This window comes from Nannobrachium achirus (assembly GCF_963921795.1).
Source record: "Nannobrachium achirus genome assembly, chromosome: 2".
NCBI classification, from domain to species: domain Eukaryota; kingdom Metazoa; phylum Chordata; class Actinopteri; order Myctophiformes; family Myctophidae; genus Nannobrachium; species Nannobrachium achirus.
The window spans coordinates 39,331,796-39,356,157 of record NC_137811.1 but is presented as its reverse complement, the minus strand read 5'-3'; the positions used below and the strand labels follow the sequence as shown (position 1 = coordinate 39,356,157).

The following is a 24,362-nucleotide window of genomic DNA, read 5'->3' as shown; positions in this document are numbered from 1 at the left end:
GTGTGTGTGTGTGTGTGTGTGTGTGTGTGTGTGTGTGTGTGTGTGTGTGTGTGTGTGTGTGTGTGTGTGTGTGTGCGTTTGTGTGTGTGTGTGTGTGTGTGTGTGTGTGTGTGTGTGTGTGTGAGAGAGAGAGTAACTCGTATTTACACAGCATGCACCACATCCAAAATGAGCTCAAACTAAACCTTTCCCAAATAACTTTAGTGTTGTCTAAAGTGAATACCGGTAGGTAGATTTCCCAATATACTGTAGGTAGTGACACAAAACAACAACAACAACAACAACAACAGTGAAGTAGGAATGCAAAATATATAGAAAGCACTGTTGGGGTCTATTATTTTGTGCATTTTAGGTACAATTCGGTTTCGCATAACTTCCTCGAAGTGCAGATAAATATTTATTAAAAGGATTCTAGGGCTATGTTTTCATCCTCATGTGAGGCATTGATTTCTGTGTTGATGCCAATGCCTCCAATTGCAGAGCCTATAAGTCATCACTCAATGGTTCAATGAATATGCAAATGTAGGATAAGCTAAAACAAGTCATTATATTGATGGAAGACCCTATTACTATACAGTATGAGTGCATTGAAAGAAATGCAAAAATACTTTTATTTTTGTTCATCTGCACAAATTCTTAAAAAATCGAACCTCTGTTCGAAGTGGAGCTGTGTGTGTGTGTGTGTGTGTGTGTGTGTGTGTGTGTGTGTGTGTGTGTGTGTGTGTGTGTGTGTGTGTGTGTGTGTGTGTGTATTGCAGTTGATGCTCAGGGCAGGCTAGACTCAACAGCACCTCTCTGGTCACCCAGGGTACTCAGGCTACACCAGAGGCTACATACAGACAGACAGACAGACACTGAGCGGTGGTTTACCCACCTCATAGATCATGTGTACCGATTTTTGTGACATTTGAAGAAAATATGTAGGAAAAGGAGCAAAATGTGTGTTTTGGAGAAAATTCAAGATGGCGGAAAATCTATCCTGGCGCAAATGGGCGTGGCCTATATGCCATTAGCCATTATTATTCTAGCTATAGGCTGGAACCTGGAACCCCCTCAAGGACCACTGGTTGAGAACCACTGTGTCATAAACCATCAAGCTCTACAGGTATCAACACAATAACAGCACTTACAAGCAACAGTCAAGCTCTTAATTCTTTAATAGCAACAATTATCTTGTGCATCATTAATGGCTAATTCCCAAGGAATCCAGGGAAAAAAGAATTTTAATTTTTCGATCTACGGTTCAAGAGTTACGGGGCAAAACGTAAAGTGGGCCGTTATAGCGTGGTTATAGCCACCATGAGGCCGAGTGATGTAATTATTTTTCGATTCATTCTTAAAATCATTATGAATCTCCTCTCCGAGGTTTGAAACTGTAGCTCCTATGGTTTACGAGAGAAAAATACTTGAAAGTGATTTCTTGCATTGTCCCATTATAAGTCAATGGGGACAATTAAGCGTTGTTTTTTTCCCGATTACGTCGGCATGGTAAGGCGGATCGGAACGAAAGGTAATAGAACACCATTCCCGGCTGAGCCGCACATTTTGATGTATATATTGCGCGAGTGGCGTAAATGGTGCGGCACTAGTTACGCGCCGAAGTTTAGGCTACATACACGGACGGAGACAGACAGACCCACACACACGGCCACGTATAGGGAGCTTGTGTTCCACACAGCTTCAAAAACTGGAGGAGAAAAGAAACACAATGTAGATGACATTAACGGAAGGGAAGAAATTGTTCCATTCCCGTTTACCTTTTATCATGAATGAGATTAACAAGTGGCAATCACTCATTCTCAACATTCGGTATACAATACTGTAGATATATTTCCCTGACATAAAAAAAAATCTCATATACAGTACTTATAGATCTGTGAGGCCATTGAGCTACAAGCCATGGGTCATCTTTCTAGCTAGCTGATATACAGTATTGATTCCATTGTAAGAAGATATGGCCATCATATTTACATGAAACCCATGTAATAAGGCAGTGCGCAAATTCTCCCTGTTGTCTCGCTTAATGAAACAAGGAAATGTCACCCACGAAAGACAATCAATAACTATGTCTTATTGATTGTGAAGTACCGTTGTTGCCTATTGAGCTTGGCACATTTCCTGGGGCAAGCTGCCCAGATCACGTGTCTTCTTATTTTTTCACTCTCAAAAAGCACCTGCAATGTAGTGCATTTGAAACTACATTGCAGTGCACATCATGGGATGATCACTGCTTGCCTCCTGTGAATTGTTTTATTTTTTATTTTTGTTTATTTTCTGTTTATTTTGTTGCTGAGTGAGGTCAGCAGACAAAGTGACGTGAGTGAGATGAAAAAACCTGGGTGAAATGTGCCAATCTCAACAGGAAACAACGGTAGATCAGCTCTTGTGTTAAATGGAACAACATACTAGGGAATGGATGTTTAGTTCTAAGTTGCATAATCCAAGTGTTTCAACACGTAAAATCACACTCGGTAAAATATTTCAAAATATTGTATATAAAAGAGTCTCATGAATTAAACTAATGTGAAATGGCATAAACCTTTGGTCAACAGGAGGAACAAGATAATGGAAAGAATACAACCCAAAGGCTTATTTCAACAACAATTGAGGCCCCTTTGCTGGGCTATGACAGACAGGAACATGTTTAACACTGCCATCAGGAATGTAAACCCTCTCAGCTCAGTGAATGCAAAGCAGAACACAGTGCATCTGGTGGACAATGATGACCACATAATTGTGAATCTTAACCAAGAACCTCTGCATGGAGACAATTTTCAATATAATATAGATATTCTAGCAAAATATTCAAGTATTGTGAGAGTTGTCTGGCCTGAGAACAGTATTTCAGTCATTAGTGAAACTCAGTAAGGAAATGGTTAAGGCAGCTTAATGGTTGGATTGAATTATGTGCCAATGACATGCATGCATGAGTCTTCACTAAGGTGACATGAAATGAAATATTTGGCCTCTAAACAATACTGTATAGCCTATAGTTGTACAGAATATAATGTTGCTGAACAGAAATGCTGCAAGAATAACATGAACAGCTAGTATAGGCCTATAGCCTTCATGGGACAGACAGCTACTGTACACCAAAATGAAGATAAATGCATATTTCTCATGAGCCAATTACGTTTACAATAACTGACATATGCTGACACAGATGGGAGACTGAATATGATTCACACAGGATGTTAATATCACCCAGCCTCACTGGGAACTGAACCTAAAGAACAACAGTAATGTACAGGTGATGGAGCCACTGACTATGGCAAGGAGTGCCTTGTTCTCAATCCAGTGGTTTTCAACCTTTTTCATAGCACGGTCCATTATTTATTCAGCATTTGAGCCACACCATTTGTTGAGATTTAGCCCCTCAAACCCAATACTTAGAATATTTTGTTATCGTTGGATAGGATTTTGTCCACAATTCCATGTTGTATTGATTTGGTGCTATAGGACTGATAACAGGTCTATCAAAAATAACAATTCTTCTTCTTTCTGTAATTGTTTAGATTTCTTAAATTGCAGATGTTTAAGAATAATTAACTCTTCAGAGGGTACAATGAAACCAAATCCGTAATGTTACACTCTCAAGAGTTAGAGCTCTATGTAGTTACCAACTTGCCATCATTTAGCAGGGGACCACCTGGAACCCCCTCAAGGACCACTGGTTGAGAACCACTGTGTCATAAACCATCAAGCTCTACAGGTATCAACACAATAACAGCACTTACAAGCAACAGTCAAGCTCTTAATTATTTAATAGCAACAATTATCTTGTGCATCATTAATGGCTAAGCTTGATTAAAGTGATACTACAGTATGATGCTTTTGTTTTGCATTTCAATGAAGTGTTGGTTATCATAGTCTATACTAAGAAAGATCAACTTATGATACTTTTTACTCCAATACAATAATTAGATAGCTTTAGTTACAAGTTACTATATGCAGATTTAGATTAACCAATTAAGACCCATTTCATACTTTGGCTAACAATAGCCAATCTACAAGCTGATGAAAAGTCCCCGCAATGTGAGCTTGTAGATTAGCTATTTTTGAAAGATTTTGACACAATTGTGAAAGTTTTGAAAAAACATGGATAATGGGATAGGCTATTCTGCAGGACAAGTGCTTTTACTTTTGGTACTTTAAGTATGTTTTCATGCCAATACTTGTATACTTTGAATACTGGCCTTTAACTTAGGTAACTAACATAACTTAGTAACAGAATAGTAACTTAGTAACAGAGTATTTCTATATTGTGGTATTGCTACTTTTACTTACTGTAAGTAAAATAGCTGAGTACTTCCACCAATGGACTTAACCCAGTAACATTTTTGCAGCATTGCAGAGAGAGAAGACTACCCAGTTTATACTGTAGCATATAAAGGAGATATAGAGATGCTGAAAATCTTGATAGCTCACTGCATTGTTGTACAATAAGTCTTCTTGAGTCCCACCAGAATATGGTTTGAGCCTCAATGAATTCTTATATGGTTCATAAATAAAGATAACTCCGAATATTCCACCCTCTTCTCTCCATCTTATTCCCACATGTCAGTGAAGGATGCAGGTGGCTCATCTACCACTTACTACGTGGAGTGTATTGCTTGATTTATACCCTGTCGTACAATGGTATCGCAGTGGCGTCAGTTCAGCAAAAGCTAGGGTATGGCAAAGATGGGAGTCCTCATGGAAAAGAGGCATTACATTTTGTATAACACGGTTCTATTGAGAAAATAGCATAACAATAAAATGCATTGCACCTGTGCAGCTGACCTGCGGAACATGGGAATATACCATTTTGTCAAGCTGGGGAGAATACAAGTGTGGAGAATATAATTATAATACCTTGTTAAAGTGGCCATTTTGTTAAATTTTGCATTTGTAGTTATTTTACTGTAATTTAACAACATAATAACCAGCGCAGATAGACAAAGAGACATTCATGGATTTATATTTAAAAGAAACTTTTATTTTTTCCCCTGGGCCCAGGGTATGGCAGTTGCATACCCTGGGTCAACAGCTGTGGTATCGGTCGATGAAAGTAGCCGTTCTAACAAGCTCACAATGCATCACAGATGGGATGCAGTGATAGCTTGTACTGTTCTGTGGATCAGAGCAATTAGGCTTAATAAAGATAATATTATGACACTTTGATATCACCAAAGCACTTGAGTGTGTTGCTGCTGCATCACATGAAAGAGTTCAACTCACTGGGCCGAGGCTATCACGTCAGCATTGGTTGGGTAAAACACGCTGTGGCCATACCATATTTATGCCTCTGCGCCGGCTGAATTCCTCCACACATCTACAGTAACCTTTGACCTGCACATAATTGCTACCTGGAATTGCAACCTTGAAACAGTGCAGTGCATCTTCAGGCAGCAGCTACAACAGACCTGCATGTACTGAACCGAGAACAATTTGTGGCGAGATGTTTTAGGAGAACTGTTCTTTTTACTTCACTCCATAAAATATGTATTTTATGTTGGTGTGGCTTCATCATCCACTAATTGTCACTGTGCAAATAAATAAATAAATTGTTTGGATTTTATGTGTGACTCCTCTCATAAGATGGCAGATGGGCAGAATGAACAAATGTGATTTGTACCACAGAACGGTCCAGTGACTCATGTTATGATAATGGCCCTGTGCTCTGTACCAACTGTCTACAAGAGGACTGACGAGAGCCCTGCTGCCATCACACACATGGGCAAATTCATGCATGTAGGTGTGCACAAGCACAAGCACATGCTCACATGCACACACACAAACACAAACACAAACACAAACACACACACACACACACACAGACACACACACACACACACACACACACACACACACACACACACACACACACACACACACACACACACACACACACACACACACACACACACACACACTCACTCACTCACTCACTCACTCACATTATTTTGTCATTTAATAATTGTGATCTGGCATCAGCGAATGATAAAGCAGAGACAAATCGACTTCGATTAAACATGGAAACAATGAATGGAGATCATCAGAAGAGCACTCCAACTCGTTCCTAATGGGATGAGAATGTCCTGCAGAATCAGCTGGAACGGTACAACAGTAGCCTACAGCAGTGGTTTCCAACCAGTGCTCCGGGGACCACCAGTGGTCCTTGGAGAGGTTCCAGGTGGTCCCCAGCTAAATGATGGACCAAATGAACCCTTATAGACCTTTAACTCTTGAGAGTGTAAAATGAAACCCTTCTGGGTCCATTTGGTTTCATTTTACGCTCTCAAGAGTGAAATTATCATTAAACATCTGCATTACTTCATTTATAAGAGGTCTACAAAATAGAATGTAGAAAAATTATTATTTTGATCAACGTTTGTCTGTTATCTCTCCTATGGTAACACATCAATACAGCATGGAATTGTGGACAAAGAAAAGAGTTATGAGTGGCTAAATCTCATCAAATGGTGGTCCGTGACCGTCAGTAGTACAACAGTACAGTAAACATAATCAGCATGGGACTGTACAGTACAGCAGTACAGTATAACACGCTACGCTGCCTTTGTCTCGGGCTGTATACAAAACAAGAGAGACCCAGCTGTTTTCTAGGTCCCACAGGGAGACACAGGGTCAGGCAGCGTAGACGTAACTGAGGACAGGACCTTACGTAATGCTCACATTATAATACACTGAGTCCCACAGTAGACTCCACGCTGGGGATGCTATATATAGCACAGGAAGCCAGAAGTGGGGTAGGGATAATATGTGTGCATTGCACTCTGCCACCATGGGGGATTGGGGGATGGCTATGGTCAAGAAACCGTGTGGAGGGATTTGTTGCAACATGTGGCACATTAGTGTACCTACTGGTTTATAGTAATATAATTTCTTCTTCTATATAGGGCTGTGTGGGGATTCATTCTTTGCACGAGTTCTTGCTTAATCCCTTGGTGTTTGATCACATCTAACCTGCATGCATACATACGGTAGGCCTAAGAACCCCGAGAGATCACACGATGACGCATGTAGTCCATGCAACTGTTGACATATGGTTGCCCCTGACTACCACTTTCACCTAGGTCCTATGCTAATGCTGATGATTTCCTTTCAAATTTACCGTATGTACAGTAGGTACAATTAGTAAATTACCCACGTTTTAAAACGCTGCCTACACGTTCTGATTGTGGTCCATGTACTGCAATTGTGCAATAGTGCTGTCGTGACATACATTCAACAACCACTGTTGCATAAATTCACCATCCCCCATCACAAAGTAAAATGACAATCCAAAAATAGACTCACTAATAGTTGTGGGCTCGCCTGGAAGGCGAGCACACGTATGTTATCTTCATTATTTATTTATTTGTTTATTTATAGCTATATGTGTATCTCCTCAAAACTTTGGCGCGATTCATCTCTTAAACGCTTACACCTTTCAACACCATTCAAATTTGTATGTGTTCAGCTTACTGAGGACACGTGTGCTTGTATTTTTGGTTTTGAAATGTTTTTTAGTATAAATATAAAAAAATAAAAATGTTTAACTTTAAGCACCCAATGCATTTCCAATGGGTTTAGTGAGTGGGGACAGAGTGGAGAGAAGGATAATAGACCCATGTTTATGTTAAGGCGCTGTGGCTGCAGTGTTCACACTTCAGATATGTTATCTATATCATTGCGTTCACACAGGTCTGCTCTCTGATTTGATCCAAATATCTAAGCTTTGTGATGTATATATTCTGAGTTAAAACTACAAATATCTATAAATGTCCCTCTCCACTCTACTGATTGAGACAGCTGTGATTAAAGGCCTGTCTGTCATTGGCTGTTCTGTGGTGCTGCAAAGTAACCAAGTACATTTACTCAAGTATATACAAGTACTTGTACCTACAGTACAATTTTGAGGTACTTTTACTCTACTTTCCATTTTTGTTACATATACTCTACTATAAATACAGCATTTGACAGCTTCAGTTACTTGTTACTTTGCAGATTTTATTATTAATAAAAAACATAGATGGACAACTTAATACTGCTATGAAGTTGATCTACAATGTGCGCACGCACGCACGCACGCACGCACGCACGCACGCACGCACGCACGCACGCACGCACGCACGCACGCACACACACACACACACACACACACACACACACACACACAACTGTTACTGTGTTACTGTGGAGACGTTTGCTTGTATTTGTCTTTGAGACATGTTTTGTAGTGTTTTAGACATTTTACTTAAAAAGAATAAGGTTTTAGGATCCCGGGCAATGGGATTTACAGTATATATCCTAGAACCCGCAGGGACAATCAGCCGTATTAGTGGTTGTTGTTGGTTTTCAGGGAGATATCACAACCAATGCATTTTCAAATCAGATCCACAAACACAATAAAAGTCATGCTCCACTCCTCAGTCTGGAGTGGCCACATAGAAGAACACCTTGGTTATAGACATAGTGGAGGACAGATGTGATCTGGGATTGTTAACCTACAGTATATGCACTCAATATACACCTCTAGAACACATAGAATATGTACTGTGTACAGTAAGGTTCAGTAGAGTACAGTAAAAGTACAGTAAGGTTCAGTAGAGTACAGTAAAGTACAATAAGGTACAGTAAAGTACAATAAAGTACAGTAAAGTACAATAAAGTACAGTAAGGTACAGTGGAGTACAGTAAAGTACAGTAGAGTACAGTAAAGTACAGTATAGTAAGGTACAGTAGAGTACAGTACAGTAAGGTACAGTACAGTACGGTACAGTAGAGTACAGTATAGTATAGTACAGTAACGTACAGTACAGTAAGGTACAGTAGAGTACAGTAAAGTACAGTACAGTAAGGTACAGTACAGTAAGGTACAGTAGAGTACAGTAAAGTACAGTAAGGTACAGTACAGTAGAGTACAGTAAAGTACAGTAAGTTACAGTAGAGTACAGTAAAGTACAGTAAGGTACAGTAAAGTACAAAACAATACAGTAAGGTACAGTAGAGTACAGTAAAGTACAGTAGAGTACAATAAAGTACAGTAAAGTAGAATAAAGTACAGTAAGGTACAGCGGAGTACAGTAAAGTACAGTAGAGTACAGTAAAGTACAGTAGAGTACAGTAAAGTACAGTATAGTAAGGTACAGTAGAGTACAGTACAGTATGGTACAGTAGAGTACAGTATAGTATAGTACAGTAAGGTACAGTACAGTACAGTAAGGTACAGTAGAGTACAGTAAAGTACAGTACAGTAAGGTACAGTAGAGTACAGTAAAGTACAGTAAGTTACAGTAGAGTACAGTAAAGTACAGTAAGGTACAGTACAGTAGAGTACAGTAAGTTACAGTACAGTACAGTACAGTACAGTACAGTACAGTAAGGTGCAGTACAGTATAGTAAGGTACAGTACAATACTGTAAGGTACTGTACCTTACAGTACCTTAAAGTATCCTATTTGTTGGATTGGAAGCGAGCCCACACTGTTTCGAAGGAACAGTATTTCTAGTTTGGATTTGCTGTTGTGGGATTAATTCGAACTTCAATTTAAATCTCGCAGGAGGTAACATATGTAGATGGTAGCAGAATTCCTGATGATGACGCTGCAGTAGATGAACAGTCCCATAACCTGGCCTACTGAGCTCCCACATCCACATGTAAAAGGACATGTCGATGTATTTGCATCTGTCTGCAGCCCTGCGTAGGAATGCAAACACTCACATGACCTAAAGACATGTCAGTCTAAACGACACACTAAACCACACACACTATTGACAACCTGGTCCAATCCCTCAACCAAACACCCCCGTATCTTGGAAATTGTCAGGCCCATTCTTTATAAAATCCAATTCATGTGGCTTGTGGGTGACACAATGGGGGAGGTTATGTGGAAGGTATAATTGATCACGTCTCTCATTACAGTATGTATAAAGGTGGGCTGCTATAGCCTGCTAAATAAATTGTAGGTATTAGATTTGGTTCCAAAAACACGCACACAACATTCTGTTGTGTATGAATGCTGGAGGAGATTTGGCTACACAGAGGTGTATTGTAGCGGAGCCGCAATTCCTTTTTCAAATTTTGTGAAAGTGAAATAGAAAATTCTAAGTTGCCTTCGTCAGGTTATCATGACCTGACAAGATGTAATCTGACATAGAAATGTGTTATTCTTTAGCCTTGGACTCTGTTAAAGTAAAAGGCTCCAATCATCCTACTGTAGTCTGCTCCAGCGTCTTCTTTTTCACATCTGATTTAGAATTAGCTCCAAAGGGTTCCAGGTTTTGTAGGTGTGTGTGTGTGTGTGAGGGGGGGATTTAGCTACAAAGGCGTGTTGCTGAAGCAGACAGTTTTTACCACCTCTACCGAAGGTTAGAGGTGGTAGTGGGGTACTGAGGGAGTTTAGAGTTCGTATGGCTGTATATCGGACCAGTTACCTATATATGGAGACCCCTGGTACCCATATATGGAGATCCATGTACTGTATATGGAGATATGCTGTGAGAGCCCAAACATGCTTACTCAGTTATTCGTTATGTGAAAGTTCTATGACGTCTATGACTTCTGACATCATACCCTTTTATGCCCATGGAGATCCCTGTCTGTAGATCCAGCCACACAGATATGGGCTGTCTTCTTGGCCATCTGTCTTGGCCATATATGAATTCTGTTAGTGTGGTATGAGGCCGATGTGGCCTCCCTATATGGGCATTCCCATATGAAGTCCTGTTAGATATGGGCTTAATATTGATGACATTAGGGAACTCCATAGTCAGAGCATGATGTCAGAGCAACCCATGAATATGCAACCAGAAGTCATTAATGAGCAGCAGATTGATTGTTATACTTGGTAGGAAGGTTCATTTATGAGTCCATCTCGTACCAGGTACCATTTTCCTCCTTTGCATTATTATTGCACATTTAACCTTCCTTCCTTCCTTCCTTCCCTCCTTAATTAATGAGTTGGACTCATCAATGCACTTGTTGCAGTAAACAACCAACCAGCTCATATTAATGACTTGAAAATGCTAATTAGGCTACATTCCTATCTTCCTTCCTTCCCTCCTTCTCTCATTCTTCCTCCCTTCTTCCTTCCTATCTTCCATCCATCCTTCCTTCTCTCCTACTTCCTTCCTTCCTTCCTTCCTTCCTTCCTTCCTTCCTTCTTCCGTCCTTCCTATCTTCCTTCCCTATCTTCCATCCATCCATCCTTCTCTCCTTCTTCCTTCCTTCCTTCCTCCCTTCCTTCCTTCTTCCGTCCTTCCTATCTTCCTTCCCTATCTTCCTTCCTTCCTTCCTTCCTTCCTTCCTTCCTTCCTTCCTTCCTTCCTTCCTTCCTTCCATCCATCCTTCCTTCTCTTATTATGTTATTCCCTGAACTTTGTATGCTGCTAATGCAGGCAGCTATCATGAATGCGTGCTACAGCGAGCACATAAATTAGCACAGAATGTGAGAACTTGGCAGCATAAGAGAGGAGAGAAGGTGGTGAGAGGAGAAGATGAGAGGGTTGAGAGAGAGAGAGAGAGAGAGAGAGAGAGAGAGAGAGAGAGAGAGAGAGAGAGAGAGAGAGAGAGAGAGAGAGTAGGAACTGTGAACCCCAGGCAGGGTGGGGGGTAATAAGAGCTGAATCTCTCTCTCTCTCTCTCTCTCTCTCTCTCTCTCTCTCTCTCTCTCTCTCTCTCTCTCTCTCGCTCTCTCTCTCTCTCTCTCTCTCCATCCTACTCTGACTAACGACAGGCATAAGCACTGCGCACATGCAGCAGAGAGTGGATCCACTGTCTCTCCCCCTCACACAGTGACACTCCACCTGGATCTAGCTTACCACACAAGCGCACAGCAGCAGCAGCAGACAGAGGTGGACTTGAATTGCCACTGTGGAGATCGCGCGCGACGCGCGCGTGTGTTATGTGAGGAGCCTATCTGAAAGCAGGCTTGCTTTGAGGAATCCTTTCTGCAGGTTGTTTCATTGATCTGCAGCCAGCAGCAGGTGAGTGGCATGTGACTAATTGTAGAATGTGTTGTTGTTTTATGTACATTTAGCCTGGTAACCTCCTGCACCATTGTGGAATGTGGAGCTGGCATCGTGGAATTGGACGCAATAGTTGCAGTCAGTGTGCAGTCAGAGGATGGCAGTGGTGGAACATAACTATAGTAGATTTACTTAAAGGGGAAGACCACCCATTTTCAATATTGAAATATGTCATTAATATACCTTAGAGGTTAAAGTTCCCCCCTTCTGTGTTGCCTAGAACTGGAGGATTGATTTTGGGGTTTGTATTGTAGGCTAAATTACCCTACAACGGTGTGATGTCATCACATTGTACTTTGCAATACAAACCCCAAAATTAATCTTCCGGTTCTAGGCAACACAGAAGGGGGGGGGGGGGGACTTTTTTTCCACACAATTCCTCTAAGGTATAGTAGGGCAGGAGAGAGGGGTCTACCAGCACCCCAATGACACTTTTCCGAAACCTGTTTTTTTTGGACCGTTATGATGTCTAGTTATGATTTCTGCTTGTTGCCGTCGCCAACTAATGTCCCATGGGGTTCATTTTTAACCTTTTCTCACAACTATTCCCAATCTGAACCATACAATGGTCATAACAGAAAATGCCATAACGCTTGATGTAAACAACCTACAGGGACAAATGAACACACTTTTCTATATGATTTTGACCCAGGGAATTCATTAAAGTGGTTATTTTTTACATTTAAGCACATCTTGACCCTATTTCAGGACAGAAACGGCGAAGAATAACCCAAAAATGTTCAAAACACGTCTATACTTCTCTTTGTACAGATGAATTAAGGTGTATTCTTTTGATACCACAGGTTTTTAGGACCCTTATGATGTCTAGTTATGATTTCTGCTTGTTGCCGTGGTCAACTAATGTCCCATGGGGTTCATTTTTAACCTTTTCTCACATATCCCCAATTAGTGTGGGGATTTAGGGGAGCAAATGCTAATTTCGTGCAATTTTGACTTAAAGCGTGAAATTTTGCACAGATGTAGCCCAGGGCTTGCTCTAATGATTTAGCTAGGGCGCCCGAGTCTGCGACCTTCGGGGTCTCCACAGCGGTCAAATCAAGTTGGGCTTCCATTGACTTTCTATACAGGAGGAAAATACCCAGAAAAAGATTTTTTTCTGGGTATTTAAGGAGGATCTGAGGGGTCTAACTAGAGGTTTGTCATGATGCTGAATCCATTGCAGGCATTTGTTTTGCACAAAAAACATTCAGTGGGCTAGAAATGGCCTTAGAAAACAATACACGTATGGGTGAGTATTCATGTTAGTCGGAGGCCTTAGGGTTTTTTTTTCTCGTGCTAATCAGTCTAAAAGTTCAAGATTTTGCACAGATGTAGCTCAGGGCATGCTCTAATGATTTAACTAGGGCGCCCGAGTCTGCGACATTCGGGGTTGCCACAGCGGCCAAATCAAGTTGGGCTCCCATCGACTTTAGTAATGAAAAGTGATGAGTCATCACTTTTCAGATTTGTGTGGGTGCTGTGGCGACCCCGAAGGTCGCAGACTCGGGCGCCCTAGCTAAATCATTAGAACATGCCCTGAGCTACATCTGTGCAAAATTTTGAACTTTTAGACTGATTAGCACAAGAAAAAAAAACCCTAAGGCCTCCGACTAACATGAATACTCACCCATACGTGTATTGTTTTCTGAGGCCATTTCTAGCCCACAGAATGTTTTTTGTGCAAAACAAATGCCTGCAATGGATTCAGCATCATGACAAACCCCTAGTTAGACCCCTCAGATCCTCCTTAAATACCCAGAAAAAAAATCTTTTTCTGGGTATTTTCCTCCTGTATAGAAAGTCAATGGAAGCCCAACTTGATTTGACCGCTGTGGCGACCCCGAAGGTCGCAGACTCGGGCGCCCTAGCTAAATCATTAGAGCAAGCCCTGGGCTACATCTGTGCAAAATTTCGCGCATTAAGTCAAAATTGCAAGAAATTAGCATTTGCTCCCCTAAATCCCCACACTAATTGGGGATATGTGAGAAAAGGTTAAAAATGAACCCCATGGGACATTAGTTGACCACGGCAACAAGCAGAAATCATAACTAGACATCATAAGGGTCCTAAAAAACCTGTGGTATCAAAAGAATACACCTTAATTCATCTGTACAAAGAGAAGTATAGACGTGTTTTGAACATTTTTGGGTTATTCTTCGCCGTTTCTGTCCTGAAATAGGGTCAAGATGTGCTTAAATGTAAAAAATAACCACTTTAATGAATTCCCTGGGTCAAAATCATATAGAAAAGTGTGTTCATTTGTCCCTGTAGGTTGTTTACATCAAGCGTTATGGCATTTTCTGTTATGACCATTGTATGGTTCAGATTGGGAATAGTTGTGAGAAAAGGTTAAAAATGAACCCCATGGGACATTAGTTGGCGACGGCAACAAGCAGAAATCATAACTAGACATCATAACGGTCCAAAAAAAACAGGTTTCGAAAAACTGTCATTGGGGTGCTGGTAGACCCCTCTCTCCTGCCCTACTAATAGTAGTCTATATTAATGACATATTTCAATATTGAAAATGGGTGGTCTTCCCCTTTAAGTAGGCCTACTAGTAGGCTACTTAACTACAATTTTGAGGTAGGCTATTTGTACTTTAGGCTACTTGAGTATTTCCAATTTCCAATACTTTTACTTAATACTCCACTACATCTCGGATCCAAATATTGTATCCTAGCCTACTTTTACTCCACTAAATGTATGAATACTTTAGTATAGTTACTAGCTAATTTGTAGATTTTGATCATTACAAAACATAGACCTACATTAGTTAACCACTCAGCGGCGGCTCCAGAGAATTGTGACTGGGGGGGCTATGGGGGAGCTGGCTTTTTTAGAGCGGGGGCTAATTAATTTTGGCAACAAACAATAATGAACAATTTGGTGTGTGGGGTGGGGGGCTTAGGGGGTGCTAAGCCTTCACCAGGGGGGCTAAAGCCCCCTCTCATTTATTATTATAGCTGAAGCATGTCAACAAACACTTTATTTGTGGTTCTTTCTAATATAAATCCTGACATGTTAATATTTAAAAAGCATTTGGCTTATGTAATAAGTTATGCACAGAATAGGAAGTAATTATTAGGCCTACATTAACACGCACGCGCGCGCACACGAACGCACAGGCGAGTAGGCCTACAAACAAAGCACACTGCTAGACAAACATGAACATCCACTTGTCTCTGCTAGTGTTGTGTCCCATGAACTGATTCTGAAAATAAATTATCATAACAGGCCTTCTGGTAGACCAGTGGTTCTCAACCTTTTCTGGCCGTGACCCCCAAAATAATCATATTTTAACTGGGGACCCCCCCACCCTGACGAACACAGTTGGGAACTTGAGGCATTACATTTTGTATGACACGCTGCTATTGTGAAAATAGCAGATCTACATGCTCACAACGCTTCGCAACGCGAGGCGTTGTGAGCATGTAGATCGGCTATTTTCACAATTTCTGCCTCTAATATTTTGACAATTTGGCCAATGTTTAATTTGTCATTTTAGAGGTATTAAAAAGTCCTTAAATTGTCACTTTAGAAATGTGCAGATACCCTATATACACTTAAACCTTATGTTGGTTTGTTTACTGTTGAGAGAGAAAACAATGATGCACATTAAGTTAATCATCTGGGGACCCCCCAAAATAATTTGGGGACCCACAGGTTGAGAACCACTGTGGTAGACACACACACACACACACACACACACACACACACACACACACACACACACACACACACACACACACACACACACACACACACACACTTCCAAAATGTCACATTCACTTTACCTTCTCATCACCCGTGAAAAGCTCTTCATATCATCATAACCTATTAGGCACATTAAAATGTGTATAATATGCACATAATATGTATACTGCACATATAAATTAACCACTTGAACCCCAGGATGCCTATTCTGGGGGGAACATTCTAAAAAAATTGCAGATCTACAAGCTCACAACACGCATAGTAATGAGTTGTTAGCTTTTAGGCTGTTTTTGTCGAGGAGATTTGTTTTAGATGGAAAAAATAGAGGTTTTAAGTGGTTACATTAACAATGTAAAGTGAATAATTACAGATTATGTGTTTTTGGTGCTCGGGTGGCGCAGTGGGAGATCGTGGGTTCAAACAGTGCTGATTTTGACAGCAAATTTTGATTTTAGTCATACTCTATTTGAATAAAATTTAATTTATATTTTAGTCGTCTGAAATGTTTTAGTGTTAGTCTAGTTTTAGTCGACTAAATTATCATACGACTAAATCTACAGTTGATTTTGTCGACAAAAATGTATTTTGGCCTTGATGTTGTTTAACACTTTGTTGCATGCTGAAAATAGCTGATCTACAAGCTGCGCTGCGGCACCTGTCAGAAGGGAGTGTTGGGCGTGAGGAGAAGGACGAAGGCTTTATGTCCTCCCGGTGGGGGCTCCTCACTGGTAGGTGATTCAGTAGGATACAACAGCAGTGACAACACAGAAAGGTGCGTGGGTAGGAATCAATTTGGCATAACGATCGACTCAATTGTTGAGAAAAGGGGGTAAAAAAAAAACAGATATGTTTTATGGTGTGTGGAATAAATGTTTTGCACAGTTTTATTGTTCTGCCCAATATGTATATGCACAGCTGTGCAACAAAGTATGAATCATACTTTAGGATGCTCCAACTACAGTAGCAAACTCCAACTAGAACTAGCACCTGCCATTGTTTGCAAAATGTGGGAAATCATGACACATTGACGCATTAAGAAATGTATTGTGGACCTCAGAAAGGAAATAATCTACCACTTCTTTCTCAAATCTTGAAGAGATTACTTTTTCCAGAAAAATAAATCAACCATCTTGACCTGTCTATTTTGTGTCACAGCAGTAGCACAGTCCATCAACAGCCAGCTGTTCCTTACTTCCTTACTGCAGCTACCAGTCTGACATTCTGTTACTGTCACTTTAGTTAAAGAGGTGGTGCCATAGTTTTGTACTTGTTCTGTTTTGTATGTGTCTGTCTATGGAGTTAAGATTACTCGACTGGACTCCCAGGTGTGGTTATAATATGCAAATATGTCTTCCCTGTGTATTCTTGGTTTCTTCCTGAAATCTGAAAGCCTCTGAGTCAAAAGGCCCAATAGACCGTTTGTCAGCCTTCTGATTGGTCCCTGAGACTCCCTGACTGGCCAACCAGAAAAAAACATTCACTTTTTGCTATCGGGGGTGGAGTTTGTGCAGTGGAGAATGTTAAATGTGGCTTTCAAAACTGTCCGCAGTGCGCGACACGGCGATCGCCCGGTACGGCCGCGATCTCGGCCGTGATCTCGCTCATCATAATGAATAAGCTTCAACAAACTAGTTCACATGGACCATATCAATGGTCTAAGAGTCACGATTGGGTACATATATTTTAAATGGGCAGAATTACGAAAAGCCAGCCTATTATGTGAGGTTAGGATTATAGTTCTGTCCTCTTCCTACCCAGGATGCAATGCGCGGTCTATTCTCTTTCTGATCCAGAGGATTAAACTAATTAAAACATTTATTTTCGGGGGGAAAACTACTGTTTTGCTATGTAATTACTGTACCTTTTTCTTCCCTTTTTATTAATATCACGTAGATGTGTTTTTGTGGTACTTTATATAGCTGTAATGAGGCTATGAAGGGAAAAAAAATCCCATCCACTACCACTATAAAAGAATCTGCAAAGAGGATTCTGTCCCACTGGGATTAAACAAATTAAAACATATATTTTCGGGTAAACCCCCTGTTTTGCAATGTAACTATTGTACCTTTGTCTTCCCTTTTTATTAATATCACCTAGATGTTTTTCCTTTGGTACTTTATATAGCTGTAATGAGGCTATGAAGGGGAAAAAAAATCCCATTCACTGCCACTATAAAAACAATCTGCCCAGGGTCAAATGTCCTATCATAGTAACAGGGCAGAATGGGGCGGGATTTGCAAAAGGGCTTATTGAAATACACCACTTTAATGACATCATAAAATCATCCCCTCCCCTTTTTTACCATAGAGACACACGGGCGCCTACAAATTCACGCCCCCTATTGTGACAGCAGCCCCACTTCGGGTAAGGAAGAACGGTGCACTGCAGCTGCCAATGCAAACCCAATGAGAGGCATTGTGAAATATCATAATTTCAGTGGTTGACTACTGAGGCCATCGAGATTTTTTTGTGTGTTCTAATATAAAGTGTCCCATGAGTTTAATTTTGCCTTTTTAAAGTGGCATATCTGTCATCTTGATACACTACCTACAATATACTTTAATATACTTCATCTGTGAGTCAAAAGTGCTAGCAATGGAAATCTTAAGTTTAGGTGGTCGCATGGTACACACGTCATGGACGCATCCCTTGAGGTTTTCAATACCCAGATACGCTTATCTCTCATGTATAATTAAGCTGTTTATTTTTGGAAAATGATCGCATTTCGCTTCTTCCTAACGGAGTCTTGCAGGTTATTTCTGGATTAATACTAACCTGGAGAATCCACTCTGTAGTTGAAAAAGTTGTGATCTTCAAAGTCGGCGCTCATAAAGTACGCACAGCTTTAAAGACAAGTGATGTCACTGAAAAGCGACAGGTTCTGTGTCTGCCGTTTCCCCTTTTCTCTGTTAACATTATGGGTAACCCATTCAAGTGGCAAATTAAACGTGACACACATCATGTATTTAGCATACAAGAAGATATGTTGTCAGGGTCAGGCCATACATTTGAAAACATATTTTTATTAAAATCAATATAGTCTTCAGTTCGTGTAGGATTATTTTAATATTAGGCTAACCACAGTTGAATTGCAATGACTTTCTATGGGCTGGCTTGCAGTTCACCGTTCTCCCTTACCCGAAGCGGGGCCGCTGTTTCAATTGTGGGCGTGAATTTGTAGGCGCCCGTGTGTCTCTATACAGCAACACTGGGTGTGGCTAACTTCAGCTGGGTCACCACCCACATGAGAACCAGGTATACTTAATGAACAGGTGGGTGTGGCCACATAAAAACATATTTACAAAAATAACACAACATCAAAAACGTTCTTTACTTTCTTTGAATAATGTACAATATGACTTAATTAATATCAGTTTTTATTTTATTTAACCGGTTACGATTAATAAACGATTATTTTATACTCTTTTACACTGCCCTCATAGTTCTCTGAAAAATGGATGTACGGGGTCGCTATTTTGCAGACGAAGTACTGTATAATACAGGGCTTAAAGGGGCATACCACTCATTTAATAATTAATCACATGACCCAAGCAATCAGTTCTCTGGTTCTAGGCAACACAGAAGGGGAGGACCTTTCATATAGCTCAAAGTATATAAACTACATAATTGAATGTTGAAAATGAGCGGTATTCCCCTTTAAGTGGTTATTCAGACTAATCGATTTATCAATTTACAGTAAATCTATTAGATTTGTTGACATAAGAAAACATTTATATTAAAAAGTCTTGCTTTTTTTATTGCCCAGCCATACATTGATCTTAAGTGGCTCTTCACCCTGTTGCATTAGTTTAGACTTAGAACATTAAGTTGGCCAGCTTGTGTAAGCAAAAGTATTTATAGCCACAGTAAAATTGACTACAATTTATTCCAAGCAATTAACACTTGTACACTTCTATATATATACCGAAGATAGTTTCCGCACACACTATAGTTAAAACAGGCCTAGAGAAAGAAAAAGCCCCTTTCATTTGTTGCAGTGCTGGTGCATTGTCAGGTGATTGGAAAGTAATTACTGTCTGTAAGTAGTAATTACATTTAATCAAGTAGCCTACTAGGCTATAGGCTAATTAAGTACAATTCTGAGGTACTTTTACTATAGAGTGATTCCATTTTTGACACTTTATGGTTGTATGATCCAATACAAGTCGGAGCAAACAAATGTTGTACTTTTTAGTTTTACTCCACTACAATTAATTGACAGCTTTACTAGCACTTGGCAGATTTAGATCATACTTTGTCTATTAAAAATAGCCGATGTAATATTCCCTCCATTCCTTTGGGACCCTTCTTAAACTACTTGGATGTTGTGTCAATTCAACCTGAAGATGTATTTGAATATATATATATTATATAAGCAATTTGCCGTCCCTCTAGAGGCTCTCTATTCAGGAGTGGTAATTTAGCCTCAAACCTTTTGAAAAACGTTTTTGGGACATAAACAATATGACATAAATACTTTTTAAATGCATGGTGTATCACCTTTAAGTATTGCTATTTGCTTTTTTAAGTATGGCTGCTACACTTATGAGCATTGCCTGTTTTTGACACTTTATGTATATATTCTTCATTCCCTTTCTTTGGTGTACCTTGCTCTTTACTGTACACCGTTCATTTTGTCTTTTCATACTTCTCTGTAACTTTGTAAATATCCTTAAACTGATTCCCCCTTGGGATAATAAAGGTATCTATCCATCTATCATCTATACGCCCCCTGGGGGGCTGTACTGCCACCGTTAATAAACACTAGGCTATTTTCAGGTCAGCTATTATAAATAAGGCGTTATGTGATGGTTAGCGCCTACTCTGGTCAATATCATGTTGAGAGCCATGGTGCAAATAGAGAGTGGTGTGCCAGAGGCTGGGACAGAACATGTGTGTGATCTAACGTGTGGTCTGTTGCTGCTCAGGGGATGCAAGGTGTTTGGAGAGAAGAGGAGTGAACACAATGACCAGCCAAGAGAAATGGGTCACACTGACCCCAGCCGAATTCTCCATGCTACAGGAGTACGCTCAATGTAAGTGTGTGTGTGTGTGTGTGTGTGTGTGTGTGTGTGTGTGTGTGCGTGTGTGTGTGTGTGTGTGTGTGTGTGTGTGTGTGTGTGTGTGTGTGTGCGTGTGCGTGTGCACATGTGGTCTATCTGTTTTTTCAGCAAGTACATTCTGGAGTCTTCATTTAGCTGTGAAAGTAAACTTGTATTTTTAGAGTTAAATGAATAGTCCAGATTTAGCTGTGTCCCATATTTTTCCAAATAATCACCCGGGGGCAAAGAGCCACCGGGCACCAAATATCCACCTGGGGTCTGTCACCATTTTGCGCTTCGACTGCCATTCAAATGGACGCAAATATAAGTATATTTTAAACGCTGGGGGGTTCAAATCGATTTTATTAAACGCCCGGGCTACTATTTGGAAAAAATACGGTGTGCACACTTCTTTGAGGGACTTACGTCAACGTTCCTCTGATGTTCTGTGGACATCCAACACGCTCTGTTCTCATCAAACACAATGGGGTGTTACTGTTTTCACACGGTCTACCTAACTAAACCAAGCTAAATAGTGTTGTAACATGTTGACCTGCAGTATAGCTAACTTCCTAATTGTCCCTACAGCCTTAAGCCTGACTTATACCTTGTTATACAGCGGTATCCTATGCCTTAAATGGCCGATCTAGAAGAAACTCAGAAACTGTGTCCAACGCCTGTTGTGAGTTTGTAAATCTGCTGTTTCCGGTGCGTGACACCGCCATACAAGTCTAATTATTAAGTCTATCATTTAGACGGGGATCTATGTCACCATTATTTTATGCTTTAACTATTAAAAACAAGCTACAAGCTCACAGCGCGGCACAGAGTACCGCGCTGCAAGCTTGTAAATCTGCTATTTTTGAAAAATCGTGAAAATGTGTACAAATCTATGTATTTTTAAAGTAGACATTATAACACGCATCCTTCTTTCTCTTGGTCCCTGGAACAGAATACTTTGAGATGGGGCTCCGCGGTCAAATACATATAATTCCAGGGGGTCCTTGACATGAAAAAGTTTGAAAACCACTGACATATAACATTTGTAAAAACAGTTTTTCAGAAAACTGTTAGGATTTAGAAGACATTTTGAGGTATGATCACCTCCATAAGGAACGGCAAATGACACCCTGTTGCCATGGTACTATGTGCCACTATGTAACTTGTGTTACACTGTGTCCTTGTCCATATGCTTCTCCAAGACACTGCAAGTCATATTGTTGCTGTTGTGTGGAAAGCTGAAAAACACTATGTCGAAAGCCATTCCTTTTCAGGAAATGGTAAAAAGAAACTTGTATTATTATTTAGTCACTTGCTTTTCATTGGTTAAATAATATTCATAAAACCCCAACAACCTGGCATCCCTGTTTTGGGCATGACATTATAGGGCATATCAGTGGGTGTAGTCTGAGCGTTTCAGGCAAAAATCGTGCACTTTATGAAAGAAGCATGACATTTGGCACACAGTTAGAACATGCCATATGGAACATTTTTGGCTATAGGGGCATCGCAGATTTGTCTTGGGAAACTTGTGGGAGCCAATCAAAGTTGGGCTCTCATAGACCTTTCTACAGAGTAAAATAATACAAAAAATAAACATTCCTTTCCAAGAAACGGCCGCCACAAAACTGTGAAAAGTGATGACTCATCACTAAACCATAGTTTTATTGCCAAATTATGGGGTCAGTTTTTAGCCCAAGGAATGTTTTTCCTGCAAAACAAATGCTTGCATTGGATTCAGAATCCCGAAAAACACCTAGTTTGACCCCTCATATGCTACTTAAAGCATTTTTTATTTTTTATTATTTTACTCTATAGTAAAGTCTATGAGAGCCCAACTTTGATTGGCTCCCACAAGTTTCCCAAGACAAATCTGCGATGCCCCTATAGCCAAAAATGTCCTATATAGCATGTTCTAACTGTGTGCCAAATTTCATGCTTCTTTAAGTGCACGATTACATCAAAATACTGCCCGAAACGCCTGGACTAGTGTGGTTTACTGGTGCCACAAAATAATCTCCAATTAATTTCCCCCATAAAGACTTTTACAATAATAATCCTAGAATCAAGCCATCCAGGATCCTGGTGAATCTTGACCACGAAGCCTTTGATTCTGTGAGATTCTTTTTGTCTTCTTCTTTTTTGAATATTTAATTAGGCTATATGACAGTGTTTCTCAAATGGGGGTATGTGTTCCCTTAGGGGTACTTGAAAGTACATGGAAAAATGGAAAAAACTAATATATTTTACTGTTATGTTTAATGATAAAACAATGACAAATGTATGTGAACGTGCTGCTCTGTAAAGCTCCAAACCAAATTAGTTAAGAATTACTGTTACTGAATGGAAAACAAGCTACTTACTTTTATTTTCAACATATTGATGTAAAAACTGGACTTTTGATTTAAATATTTTCAAGTCAAAATGTTGTTGTCGATTGAAGGGGTATTGGATTCAGCAATCAGAAAAAGGGGGTTCTGATTCTGAAGCCCAAAAGGTTTGAGAACCACTGCTATATGATATACTATATTTAATAAATACCCTATAGCGAGTTTACATTTTTCCTTTTCACAGAATCAAAGGTTTCATGGTCATGATGGTTGGTTTCTGCCTGACATTATGTGATGTGATGAGCCATTACATTCATAGACAGTGCACACAATTACACAAAATCATCATATTTTACGTCACATTTGTTACGTGTGCAGTGTGCATATTATGTCCTATCTCAAAACCTTTCTTCTCCACTATTTTGGCGAATATCATTTTCTGTAGGAATCATTCTTTTGGCTAAGTTAAGCCAAATGTATACTCCATTCACGATGTGTCGCCAAATGAACAGATTTCCCACAGTCAGTTCACTCCATTAGTCAGGGGCTGGTATCATCTGTTTCTAATCCTTATCATACACGTACTGATGCACACACACAAACTGTATTGTGTGTGTGTGTGTGTGTGTGTGTGTGTGTGCGCGTGCGCACACACACATACAAACGCACAATGATAAGCAGTTAACACTGACTTTGACAGAGGAGAATGTACTGTAACTGTGTTTGCAGAATAACTGCCTCCTAACCCAGCAAGTCATGGTATGAAACTTAGTGAAAAATGACCCATTAAAATGATAAAAGTTGAATCTATATAATTGCCCATTGTGAGAGCCAGCTCAGGTTGCTCAGGCATTAAATCTAACTGGATCTGTTTGGGCTCTGAATGATTCATTCCCTGCACAATAAATTGCTCCCCTGCTCACCAGACTGTGGTCTTGGATGCTGTAGTTTATGTTATGCTCTGAGATGTTGATGCATTTCATCATTTGAAGCAGTACCAGAGGTGGAAAATCTGACTACTCGCACTCTTGCCTGTGAGCGCTTGTGATCGTTTTCACTATTGTCACATTACTTTAGGGATTTAAATTCAAAGCAACCCGATAATGCACCATGTTGTAGGAAAAGAATTAGAGAAAGGAAAGGAAAGGAATGAGGCTGTTCTATTTTTTTAATACGTGTTCCTATGCAATAGCAGGGTACATACTGTACTGCCTTTGTAGAAAAAGCTTTTCAGAGCAACAAATTTCAGGGCCAATCTCTTT

The 24,362-nt window shown here is 40.1% G+C and overlaps 1 protein-coding gene across 3 annotated transcripts in view; it reads left to right on the top strand.

Annotated features, from left to right (window-relative positions):
* Positions 1–20,694: 20,694 nt before the first annotated feature.
* The window catches only part of dgkb (diacylglycerol kinase, beta), a gene marked incomplete at both ends in the record, with an annotated part of 94,145 nt that continues 90,477 nt past the window's right edge, over positions 20,695–24,362 (top strand). For all 3 annotated transcript variants that reach the window (XM_080745449.1, XM_080745448.1, XM_080745447.1), the window contains one exon: positions 20,695–20,764. In XM_080745449.1, coding sequence (XP_080601575.1) covers positions 20,695–20,764 — 70 coding nt within the window. The remainder of the gene's footprint in view (positions 20,765–24,362) is intronic.